The 13228-nt window shown below is 37.0% G+C and overlaps 3 protein-coding genes across 3 annotated transcripts; 1 reads left to right on the top strand and 2 right to left on the bottom strand.

Annotated features, from left to right (window-relative positions):
- Positions 1–2434: 2434 nt before the first annotated feature.
- Positions 2435–3464, bottom strand: LOC120768925 (seminal metalloprotease 1-like). Its single transcript, XM_040095705.1, has 2 exons — positions 3182–3464; positions 2435–3105 (listed from the first exon to the last, which is right to left on the bottom strand). Exons 1-2 carry the CDS (start codon positions 3393–3395, stop codon positions 2558–2560), a joined length of 762 nt encoding a protein of 253 aa, XP_039951639.1. The 5' UTR covers positions 3396–3464; the 3' UTR covers positions 2435–2557.
- A 2925-nt stretch (positions 3465–6389) lies between these two features.
- On the bottom strand, positions 6390–7361 carry LOC120768474 (seminal metalloprotease 1-like). The gene is made up of 2 exons (XM_040095181.1): positions 7082–7361; positions 6390–7000 (listed from the first exon to the last, which is right to left on the bottom strand). The coding sequence occupies exons 1-2, from the start codon at positions 7293–7295 to the stop codon at positions 6453–6455; spliced, it is 762 nt and encodes a 253-aa protein (XP_039951115.1). The 5' UTR covers positions 7296–7361; the 3' UTR covers positions 6390–6452.
- A 3102-nt stretch (positions 7362–10463) lies between these two features.
- LOC120768583 (seminal metalloprotease 1-like) lies at positions 10464–11441 on the top strand. Its single transcript, XM_040095340.1, has 2 exons — positions 10464–10701; positions 10765–11441. The coding sequence occupies exons 1-2, from the start codon at positions 10488–10490 to the stop codon at positions 11307–11309; spliced, it is 759 nt and encodes a 252-aa protein (XP_039951274.1). The 5' UTR covers positions 10464–10487; the 3' UTR covers positions 11310–11441.
- The last annotated feature ends 1787 nt before the right edge of the window (positions 11442–13228 follow it).

Genomic DNA, 13228 nt, shown 5'->3' with positions numbered 1-13228 from the left:
CAGCAAACTTGTAGTAGACAATACCGTTGTGTCAACAACGAGTTTTGTCACGGATACCATTTCGCTGTGACAATTCCAACACAGTGTCACCTTCGAAGAAGCTACATGTAGAAGTTAGTTCTGGATCTTCTTGAATCAGTGCTGTAAGAGCTGGGCTTGTGCCACAGTAAGCTGCACAAAAACAAAATTCCTACTTTTTTTCTGAGGCTTACCATATGATCTTCGAACAAGAGTTATCCATACTGTAATGATCTGTTCTACCTGCCCTGTTCTACGAATTTTAGTTTGTGTCTTTATACAAGTTAAATTTCGCATTAGAAGCTACTAATGCTGATATTTTTCATACAATCCCAACTTTTGACGTAGTTTGTGTTACAAATGGGAATATATCACGATTTGTTTTCCATTCGAGCTGGGAAACTGAGTGGGATTAAAATGTATATCTTCTTCGTCATTCATCCTCTGTTCATTTTATAATTGCTCTAAAAAATCATTACACAGTTATATATTTGGAAAAATAAAATAAAATATGTATACATATATAAGCTCAGAGAAAATCAGTATTTTCATTATATGCGAGATATCCACAGAAATAAATCGATATTTAAATGATAACATGATACGTATTTATATGTAGGGTGATCGACTTCGATGTTCTCTATTTTTTCAAAGAAAAACCACAAAAACTTCAAATTTAATGGGGAATTCGAAGGAACACCCTTTGGCATTTATTTTTGGAAGATTATCTCTTTCAAATGTTGGCCGCGGCTGCGTCTCAGATGATCCATTCGTTGAGTCCAACTATCGATGACTCGTTCGAGCATTTCGACTAGTAACTGACGAATGGCACTCGTGATGTTTTGCTCCAACGCCGGAATCAAAGCAGAATTGCCCCTAAAGACCTAAGACTTTACATATCCCCACTGGAAAAACTCTAACGGTGTGGTATCACACGATCTTGGTGGCAAATCGACCAGCCCAAAAAGTGAAATTCTTTGCCCACCGATGTATTCTCTCAATAAATATTTCCCTTCAGTTTGCTTACATAACCATTAAGCTAGAAATTGGCCTCATCGCTCAACAAAATTTGGCTCGAAAACATCGGATTGTACGCTTTCTGATTGATTGATTGATAAACGAGTAATGCAACGCAGGTCGCTTGGCTTAATCGGTAGCAGGTCTATTGTGCTTTCTCCGTAATCACAAAGACTCACCTAGCCCCAGCATATTGATAAAGTCCAATATTCTGCTAGGTGCTAGTGAAGTAATGTGATCTCTATTTGGAAACATGGATCCAAGGGCCTTTAACCAGCGTCTGCAGACAGACAGTTAGCAGGTGCTCTAGTGTTTCAGGCTCCCTGTCGTAGAACCGGCAATTTACGCAAGAAGCTAGGCTCATGTTGTGGAAGTGCTTCTTCAGCTTGCAGTGACCAGTGTAGAATGCGAGTTTATCGATAGAGAGGCTGATTGTATATTTAAACCTGCTGAGATTATAAAGCCTCCCCCCTCCTCTTTAACAACTTCGCATGCCGCATATCTGCCAATACCTCTCTCTGCCTACTCCTTCTTCTTTGCGGAATAGCTCCTTTATGGCATGGGGACCCACCACAGTGAAGGGTCCTACCATGTATGTGGTGCTGCGGAGCGGGCGAGCTCATCAGCCAATTCGTTCCCGGCATTCCTTTGCGACCGGGCAACCAGATGAGGTGCACTTGGTTATATTCCGCCAGGCTATTTGTTGTTATAGTTTTGGTAACTATATTTGAATTGCTTGAGAAGTCCCTATACTGCGTTTCAGTCTTTAGTAAGTAAGTTGCCCGTGTCTCAATCAAAATGTCTCCCTGTGCTAGTTGAGAACGAACTGGAGAGTAAGCGTGAATTAATTTAATTTTAAAATTTAAGTAGGTATAAATAATAGTGTATTAATAAGAATTCTTCACTTCAGAAAACAACTGTTTAGAAAGTAAGCATCCGCTTTTGGTGAATCGAAAATTGGATCGTGACACAACCTCCACAAGAGCAGTCTACAAATTGAAGTCTTGAAACAATTTTCTACAATTTTTACAGCATTTTCATGTTTCTTTACCATTCTCTGAATTAGTTTAAAATAATATAGAAGCTACAGAATACCTCAGTGGTAAGTGTGGTTCCGCTTATAGCAAAATTGACTTTAACAATAGCTGGATCGGCGCTTGTTCCAAATAGTTGTACTTTCCTGAATTTTTTTACTTCTTTACAGCATTTAGCTTTTTTTGTAACTCTTAATGGCGCTCAACAACACCACGGCTCTCTGGCATGGTATGCACTTCACAATACAATGGACATGAATTAAAAAGTTTAAAATAGATGCATACATTTTCAAATTTATTCTAAATAATTATAACAGTTATAAAATTGTTCAATATTTATCCAAAAAGTAATACAGTTATATAGATATTGCTAATATGGCGTAATATAATAAAACTTTATACTTATAACATATACATACTTATGTAATTATTATTTAAATCACCCATCACCCAGATTCATTTAGTTTTTAATGACCCTCATTCGCGTTTTAATCTTTCTCAGCACAGTTATACATCTTATTCAACTTGCTTATATCACCTTCACTTAAAGTCACACGCTGACCCATTATGCCCTCAGCTACTTCCTGCAACGGCTCTATAGTCTTTTCGCCATTTGCGGAGAAAGCAAGCGGCGAATAATGCAAAATGCTGCCGTAATCGTACGCTTCTCCAAAATCCTCAATCATGTCTTTGTCATATTTATTAAAATTTTGCAGATGTGACGGTTTAACATTTTCGAAGAGTATCTGAACATACTCGTCCCGATTAAAAGTGCTGTGCATGTGATAGAAACCGAGAGTGTGTAACATTTCGTGCATAATGGTGCCGATACGGAAGCAACCCTCATTTATGGGAAACGGTTCTAAATTATATTTTTGAATGTCGCCAGCAAAGCCAAGATACGAGTAACAGCCGCCAGGATTGCCTGTTATATTGACGAAATATGGCTGGTCATCGTCGGCCACTAAGAAACGAATGCATGACACATCTTCTATAAATTTCATGGCGCCTTTAATAATAGTTTCTTGTACTTGATCTGCATAAAATAGCAACATGAGAAAATGTTTAGTAAAAACCAAGTTTAATAAAGTAAAGTGAGTGAAATTCCTTACCGAAAAATCCTTCCCAAATTTTATAATACACAATACCGTTGGGCCAATGAAGACTTGTATTGTGCATGCCATTACGCGGCGCTACATCCAACACAATATCACCTTCGAAATAGCCAGCAGTTAGTTCGGGATCTTCTTCGCTCACTAGATCTACTGGTAGAGCTAAAGTTGTACCAAACACCAAAAGCACTACCAAACTCAGACATGTCCTCATTTCAACTGATAAATGTTTCGAATTGCCGAACAAGTGTTCTCCGTATTCCACTGTACCCTGTACTAACACTTCATCTGAACTGCTCGGGAAATAGCGCTTTTAGATTGCTTTATATACAACTTGAGCGTCATCTTTGGTTTAATATTAAAAGCAGCTAAATTCACTTTTCATTAAACCACTGCTTTCGACAAGGATGGAGTAAAGCCAGAGCTAGTAGTTGTTCTAAATTTTGTGTATATCTTCAACCTCTGTTTCGAAGTCGATATCAGTTATAATTTCAACGTGGACTTACACTTCATGGTAATTCTTCAATTTGTATTACGAAAATTATTTTTCAAAAACTTGATAATCGATGTTCTTCAGCACCAGCCGAGAAATATCAGCAAACAGCTGCGTGAATTAGCTTGGGTGTGGAAAACGATTTTCCAATAAAAGTTATTGCCTATAATATTTTTCCAATTACTTATATGGGCAAGTGTTATTGATTACAATTCACAATTTAAGAAAATAGTTTAAAAAAAAGTGTTGACCTAGAAAAAAACTTGTTCGCTGCAAAAGCAAAGCAACATAATTTATTTCTGAGCTCTGCAACGAAGTAGCACAGTTCGACTTTATTCAACTAGCGGAATTAGTAAATATAAAGGCAAAATTCTGTGTTTCAAACGGTAATGCGATCAAACCACACAGTCACCCATCTTAAAACCCAGCATTCATTATTGGATAATATTCGACCGAATAGACCACGTCCATCGCGCATTGAGGAAGATATAGCAGTCATAGCTAAGAGAGTACATGAAGACCGTGGAGAGTCGATTTTCCGCCGTTCGCAACAACTCGGACTGACATATGGAACGACTTGGCGCATTGTACGTCGAGATCTTAAAATGAAAACGTCCAACTGAAGCCGCTCGATCTTTCCAAGCAACATCGCTACGCTCTATGAGTTCCTGAAAAGTTCCAAGAACATCCGACTCTTTCAAGCCAGATTTTGTTCAGCGAGGAACCCCATTACTGGCTCAATGGGTATGTAAACAAGAAGTGCAACCTTAAGATATTCAAGAACTGCCATATCATCCAGAACAATATCCATATTTCTTCAAAAATGATAATTGATTCATGATAACCGACTATTTGATGCCTGCAATTTAAGCTCATGATCTCGGCAACATTTGGTTTCAAGAAGACCGCCGTCTTCCCACACATCGCATAAATCAAAGGGTTTATCGGGACAACCCTCGGTGAGCAGATAATTTCAAGTTTTGGGTCGGTCGTTTGCCTCCAATATCGTGTGATATCACACCGTTAGATATTTATACTCTCGCAACAATGTTGCTAACGAGAGTATTATAGTTTTGTTCACATAACGGTTGTTTGTAAGTCCTAAAACTAAAAGAGTCAGATATAGGGTTATATATACCTGTAAGCTGTATAAGCTGTAACTTGAGTAAAAATTGAGATATCATGATGAAACTTGGTACACGTAAACCTTGGCTCCATAAGAAGGTTAAGTTCGAAGATGGGCAAAATCGGCCCACTGCCACGCCCACAAAATGGCGGAAACCGAAAACCTATAAAGTGTCATAACTAATGGGGTTCAGTACTTGGTCGAAAATCATAAATAAAGATATTAAAGTGAAATTTGGCACAAAGGATCGCATTAGGGAGGGGCATATCTGGACGCAATTGTTTTGGAAAAGTGGGCGTGGCCCCGCCCCCTACTAAGCTTTTTGTACATATCTCGGAAACTACTATAGCTATGTCAACCAAACTCTATAGAGTCGTTTTCTTTAGGCATTTCCATATACAGTTCAAAAATGGAAGAAATCGGATAATAACCACGCCCACCTCCCATACAAAGGTTATGTTCAAAATCACTAAAAGTGCATTAACCGACTAACAAAAAACGTCAGAAACACTAAATTTTACGAAAGAAGTGGCAGAAGGAAGCTGCACCCAGGCTTTTTTTAAAAATTGAAAATAAGCGTGGCGCCGGCCACTTATGGACCAAGAACCATATCTCAGGAGCTACTAGACCGATTTCAATGAAATTCGGTATATAATACATTTTTAACACCCTGATGACATGTACGAAATATGGGTGAAATCGGTTCACAACCACGCCTTCTTCTAATATAAAGCTATTTTGAATTCCATCTGATGCCTTCTCTGTATAATACGAGTATAAACATTAGGAACCAATGATGACAGCGGAATAAAACTTTAAAAAAATACGGTATTTGAAAAATATGTAAATGACGTATTATGAAATCTCGATTATCACTTTACCATGCGAGAGTATAAAATGTTCGGTGACACCCGAACTTAGCCCTTCCTTACTTGTTTCCTTTGGGTATATGTAAAGTCTTAGGTTTATGCGGACAATCCCTCTTCGATTTAAGCCTTGAAACAAAGCATCATGCGTGTCATTCGCCAGTTACCAGTCGAAATGCTCAAGCGAGTCATCGAAAATTGGACTCGATGGATGGACCATTTGGGACGTAGGCGCGGTATTTGAAAAAGATAACCTTAAAAAAATAAATGGTTTTTCAAATGATAATTAAAAATTCCCATTAAATTTAAAGTTTCTCTTGAAAAAAGTATTGAAATACTTAACCAGCGTATGGAGCTGAGCGATTTAGCCATGACCTTCGGTCCATAAACATTTTAGGACATAAAACAGTAGCTGTCAAGCGCTCAATTATTCACATATTCCAAGCTTAACATGATTGACTTGGGTTACATTCTACATACATATATCTAAAATGAAATTCCTTTCTATAGAGGCTTATTCAGGTAAAACTTAATCAGGTACCATTTGATTTCTATAACACAAATCAAATGTCTCAAAAACATTGTATCCTTTAACCCTTAATACAAAATCATGCTTATTCAAACCTTAATTTTAACCGCTTACATTTGCATATCATTTACTCGCTCTACTAGACCCTGAACTTAAGTATGTGAACTCACCCAGAAGTTAAAAAAACAACGAAATTTCCGAAAGTTATTTAAAACTGTACTTTGCCTTTCATTGCAAAATTGTCTATAATATGAGTATTATACTTTCAAAGGACAACGGTACATAATATTCAACTTGTTTATATCACTTTGACTTAAGCTACGACGTTGACCCATGACACTGGCTTCTTCCTCTCTCAAAGGCACTATCGTCATTTTGCCGTTAGCAGAGAACGCATACGCCGAATAATGCAACACACTGCCGTAATCGTATTCCTCATCAAAATCATCGACGAAATCTTCGTCGTACTTATTAAAGTTGTGCTCCGTGCCAGCTTGAATGTTCTCCGTGTCAATGCGAACGTAGTCATCGCGATTCGCGGCACTCTGCATGTGATAGAAACCGAGCGTGTGCAAGAGCTCATGCACAATGGTACCGAGACGGAAGCAACCCGTATCCAAGGGATAAACCTGCAGATTATACGAACGAACGCCGTTCTGCCAACCGACGCTTGAGTAGCAGCCACCACTTAAGCCGGTGATGTTGATATAATAAGACTGATCCTCGGTAGCCTCCTGGAAACGGATGCATGATACTTCCTGCACGATCTCCATGCCGCGCAGTATATGATTCTTATGATCATTATCTAAGGGAAGAGTATAGAAACACGGTTACATATAAAGAATTTCCAGATTTATTAGCCGAAAAAGATTCTCTCATTACTTACCGAAGAATCCCTCACTGAATTTGTAGTAGACAAGATTATCTGGCCAACGCCTAGTTTCATTGCGCAAACCATTACGTTGGTTTGATTCCAAAACAATGTCACCTTCGAAGTAACCAGCCGTCAACTCAGGATCTTCCTCAACTGTTGATTGCAGCGGCAGAGCCAGAGCAGCGCCCAGCGCCGACAAAAGCACAAAACCCATAAGTAACTTCATTGTTCTTCAAAGACTACCAGATTTTCAAAAGAAACTTTTAACTATCACCTGTCCACACGCCTGCTAGCTGTCCAAATTATAACTGAATGATCATTTGGTAGTTACCTCTGGTCAAAATTGCTTAATGGCGTCATAAATATGTTTTCTATCAGTGCGTATTATATTGTGGTCGGCTTATCGCTTTGGCTGTGTGAATTTTGCACAAATTTAATGTTAAATTTTTAATCCAAGAATATTTATGACCTTTATCGATCAGCATCGTTATCGTGCCGTACTTGACGTTCCACTGACTGCGTGGATTTTCCACCAGTATACCATGTTCATTCAATACAATACAATACAATATACGGCATTTCTTCGTGTAATATAATGGTGAATAAAATTGTTGTAAATTGTAGTCAGTATTTATTGTTAATAGTAGTAATTATCTGATACGCGATAGGTGAAGATTCGATCAGCCAGTTTTAGAGATATGGTATCATCGACATAAATATGAGCGAAACGATAACTGTCATTAGGAGTAATGAGAAGCGTTGTTTAATAACAATATTAGGCTGATCCACTATTGCCAATTATTTAATTTATATAGGATTTGCATGACTGTATTCTATGTATATGGTACATAATACTGCATTGTATACCATAAAGTACCCCAAATAGGTCTTCTCTTTATTAGTAAGACTTTTTAAATTAATTTCGCGCGAAAACCCATTAAATTAATCATTTGTGTTTAGTATGCGCTTGTCTTTTTTTGAAGTATAGACAAATGAAAATAAGTATAAAGTGCATTCGACGATTTTTACGATGAGTGAAATTTTTCAACAAAGAAATTCCGTAAAATTTTGTGTGCGGAATCAGATCTCTGAAGCCGAAACGTTCAGAATGTTGGAAAGGACCTTCGGTGAAAATTTTTTGTCACGAACAAGTATTCTTAATTGGTACAAATTATTCAAAGAGGGACTAGATCGCGTTGACGATGAACCACGACCAGGACGGCCATCAACATCAACTGATGATGAACAAGTCAATATAATAAAGCAACTGGCGCTTGAGAATCGACGATTAACAGTCAGAGATCTTACTGGCATCGTTGGAATATCGGAAGGATTAGTGAAAACCCTTTTGAAATATCATTTGAGCCTTAGAAAATCAAAAGCACGATTGGTTTCAAAATCACTCAATTTCAATCTCAAAACAGCATCGCGTTAATATCTGCGAAGCAATGCTTTCCGACTACCAGTATGTCATGAAACATATTATTTCTGGCGATTGGTCTTGGATCTGTGCTTACGACCCAGAAACATACGCTCAATCTTCCGTATATTGTGGAGAAGGTAAGCCGAAGCCGAAAGAACCACGTCAAAGCAGGTCAAAAATCAAGGTTCTGTTGATAGTTTTCTTCGATTATTGAGGTGTAGTGCACTCCGAATTCTTTCCGACCGGCCAATCTTTCAACGAAGAACACTATTTGAGTGTAATGCATCTTTTGCGTAAAGTTCTTCGTGAAAGTATGCCAGAGTTATGGGATGCAAACACCGTATTTGCCTAATTCAACTCCGTGTGACTTCTGGCTATTCAGCTAACTCAACTAAACCCCTAGGGAAAACCGTTTTGAGTCAATCAAAGACATGTAACGTGAATCGCGCATTGAAGGATATTCTGGAAATTGACTTTAACAACTGTTTCAAGGATTGGAAAAAACCTTGGCACAAGTGTTTTGAAGCCAAAGAGAATTACTTTAAAGGGGATAACATAGATTTTGAAGCATTAATTAAGAATTTTAAAATTATAAACAAAGTGTTTGCTCATTTTAGTATATATACAGTTGAACTCCCAAAATTCGAACATCTATAACTCGAAGACTCTTGAATTGGCAATAAAGTAAAATTTCATACAAATTGGAAGGACAACTCGAAGTTTTTTGTGGATTATGCTAATTCGAGTTAGGGAAGTTCAACTGTATATCAATTGCTTGGATTGCTATCCTCTGGTTGACGGTTTGAAGCTTAAAGTATTTGCCTGGCTTGATTAATGCAAATTGCAAGAGTATAAAATGTGCGGTCGCACCCGAGCTTAGCCCTTCCTTACTTGTTTAACGAATATAACTATTAGGTAACGACTTCAGTGACTTAGACTATGCTCCGCGGAAGAAGTATATTATATGTCTTACGTAAATGTGAAAAGACTCAGGGAACCTTCAATTGTGCACATTTCGTCTCTTATCTTAGCAGAGGTCTCATATATTTGCCGAAACACAGAATTTTTGAGGTTTTATTTTTAGCCTCATCGAAAGCATTGTACCGCTTGATACTTGTATGACTTGACAAATATTTCTTAACATTTTTGCTTTTTTTTGTTATTGGTGCCGTAGAATAAATTCTTTTCAATAACCAACATTTCAATCTAGGTTTTCCATGGTAAAAATTATATATTTTGTTACTAACAAATATTTGTAAAAATTCATTAATCCTTTTCATAACTAAGTTAGTTGTGGGCTTAAATTTTAATCAAAACAAGAATCTCTAATGAACGAATATGTTATTTCTTATTACAAAAACGAAAAGTGACAGTCAAGCATCTAAATATTAAATTCCCGAATATACATATGCAAATAAAATAATAAAATTCTTCTTCAGAACTAACTGTTACTATCCATTTAGAATAAATTATATCATTAAATGATGAGCCCTGTCTATAAACGATGTGGGTAAATCACTAAAAAAATTCCCTTAAAATTGTATATGTTTCTTATAGTACCTTCTAAACATGTTTAAAAAACTGGCACCGAAAGAAATACCGTGACCTTTCATATATCACGGACTTTAAAATTGTATTAAAATAATTTAAGCGACATGCATTAAGAAAAAAACTGAACAAAAGAAACCCAAAACAACGAGGTCGAATGCTCAAAAGAGAATGAATTTTTCAAACTAACGATCCTACTTTTGATAGTCCTACCCCAGTTTCATTGATTTCCCTACAGAGCATGTATACGAGTTTCGGCAGCACATTGCCAAGAAGTAATATATTTTATTATCGCAGTAATTAAACAACAATAACTAACTGTATACTTGAACGTACTTAATCTAATGTTAATATTATTTATTGACTCACTAAATGTGTCGACGGAAACTAAAAAATAATTTCAATTCAAATTTGATTGTGGAGAAAAACGCACACGGACAGAAGATAATGAAGTTCTACGTCGGAATATTGCTGCTGGCGCTCACTACGAGTACACAAACTGCACCACTAAGCCAGTCTGACTATGATGATGCTGAACTAATAGCTGGCTACTTCCAGGGCGATATTGTCTTGGCACCTTCGCAGCGCAATGGTCACCGCAACGAAACGCTACGCTGGCCCAACAACACTGTCTACTACAAAATCAATGATGGATATTTCGGTAAAAGATTATAACATCGGATAGTTTCACTTACTTATCACACCAATAAATTTTGTTCCATAGACGAAGCGCATCGCAACCATATTTTACGCGGAATTGAAATCATAGAAGAGCTCTCATGCATTCGCTTTGAGGAAGCCACCGCAGATCAGAAGTATTATGTGAATATCACCGGTGAGGAGGGCGGCTGTTACTCGAGCATTGGCTGGTTGAACGGCGTACAGTATTACAATCTTCAGGATTATCCTCTGGACACGGGCTGCTTCCGACTCGGTACAATCGTGCATGAGTTTCTACACACGCTCGGCTTCTTTCACATGCAGAGTGCCGCGAATCGCGATGAATACGTGCGCATAGAATTCGATAATATTCAGGAGGGTATGGAGTTTAATTTCGAGAAATATGACGAGGATTACATCGACGATTACGATGAGGAATACGACTACGGTAGTATACTACACTACCATGCCTATTCGTTCTCGATAAATGGCGAAAAGACAATTATTCCATTGAAAGAGGAAGGTGAGATTATTGGCCAACGACGCGGCATGAGCAAAAGTGATATCAATAAGCTGAATACGATGTATCGTTGTCCAGTAACAGTTTAAGTGATTTAATCTTAAAATCGCCTCAGCATTTTAATAAGCAAAAGATTCGTGATTTGTGAAAATATGACAAAAAAAAACCTGTAGTTTTCTTCAAACTCTACAAAATAAACTTTTTGTAAGTCTGATAACACATAGGTATGCATTGGTTGAAACTGTCGTTTCCTCAACGACGAACGCCATAAACAGTTCGATTTATATTTCCCAACAATAAATAGCATAAGCTCATATACATACAACTTTATCGAGCAGTTTGTTGCCCTTCAATCATTTCAAGCTATATACTATACGAGTATTCAGGTCGAACTTGTTAATCTGGTAATTCGTTAATTGATACTTCGTTAAAACACTTAACTGTGAACATACTTTTTGCTCCACCTCAGTTGTGTGTGTAAATTTTTTTTTAAAACAGCTGATTCATTTGTATTAAATACTTACTTTTGAAAAATTTATCAAAAGCTATTTTGTAGTGGACAGCAAATGTATTTTTTCGCAATGAATCAAGTTAACTTTTGAAGCAATAACGCAAACCAAACACCCGAGTGATGTTACCAAGTAACGAAAAAACTATCCTGCTTGCTAGTCTAGTACTTCGTTACCCGGTAAAACGGCAAACTGTTAATTTTACAAAAACAAAACGCACGTAATAAACTGCCGAGTAACGACTAACGAATTAACAAAGCTGGTCTGAATACCCTTTATATGTTCCAGTCAAGAACCATGAATTTTAAGTATTTTTTCGAGCCCTCAGAAAAAAATAAATGTTATTCGTTCCCGTTTTAACAAAAAAAAATAATGGAAAAAGTTATTCAGAAATGTTACCAGCTGTGGAATGTTATAAGTCGTCACGATTGTAACTTTTCCAATGAGATCCAAAAGTAAACAGGACTTAAATAAAAACGAAACAAATGTTTTTTTCGACAAAATCAATTTATTTTATTCAAAATAGTCTCCTTCTGCTTCAATACAGCTTTTTGTACGATCCAAAAGCATGTTGAACGAGTGTTTTAGCTCTGATTTTTAGTCAAATAATCGTGGATTCTGAGCAATTTTTGGTCGACACTCAATTTGTGCGGAACAAACCGTGCACACACCTTTCGTAAGCCCAAATGTTCAGTCAAAATACCATAAATCGATGTTTTGGAGATGTTCAATTCCATTGCCATGAATTTCAATGATGATTTTGTCTGATTTTTGATGAATTTACAGTTTCGATGGAATTACCGGTGATCACGGATTTTGATTGGCTCACATGTTGGTCGACATTTATGTCCTCACGACCACTTTAAACACGTTGAAACCAATCGTGCACTCTGCTACTGGATAGGCAATCATCGTCAAATACTTGTTTCATCAACGTTTCTGTAAAAGTTTTACCAATGTTAAAACAAAATTTAATGTGGTCTCTTTGTTCGAAGCTCATTTTCGCACCGATAACACAAACATACTGACACTTGAAACGCGATAACTTCACTTCCAATCTATGAAATTTCATGAAAAATGTCTCACTGGACAATCGTTAAAGATAGCAGATTCTAACGCACCAGTCGACGTATAGATGGCGTCACCAGTGGCGCTAGATTCAACAGTTCTGTTTGTCTTGGAACACACCTTGTAGAATAACAAAAATATTTATGTAGATAAATGCAAGTAAGGTACTCGTTAAAAATAAAATACAAATTGTTGGCCTAAATTGCAGATATCAGAAAAAAATTTTAATTTTGTCCGAAAATTTTTTCACTTTTTTCAATTAAACAAGAGTTCCGTAGTAATATCCGTAAGAAGTATGCTAAGTTGATCAGATATCGGACGTTCCGACAAATGAGCATCAGGAAAAAAGAACATATGCAACATTTTAGATAATAACATATACATACACACACGGAAGAGAAGGACGACGTGAACAAAGATGAAACAACCCC

The sequence above is a fragment of the Bactrocera tryoni genome, chromosome 2 (assembly GCF_016617805.1).
Source record: "Bactrocera tryoni isolate S06 chromosome 2, CSIRO_BtryS06_freeze2, whole genome shotgun sequence".
NCBI lineage: Eukaryota > Metazoa > Arthropoda > Insecta > Diptera > Tephritidae > Bactrocera > Bactrocera tryoni.
Note: the sequence above shows the minus strand (reverse complement) of the source record. Positions and strands in the feature narration are given on the sequence as shown.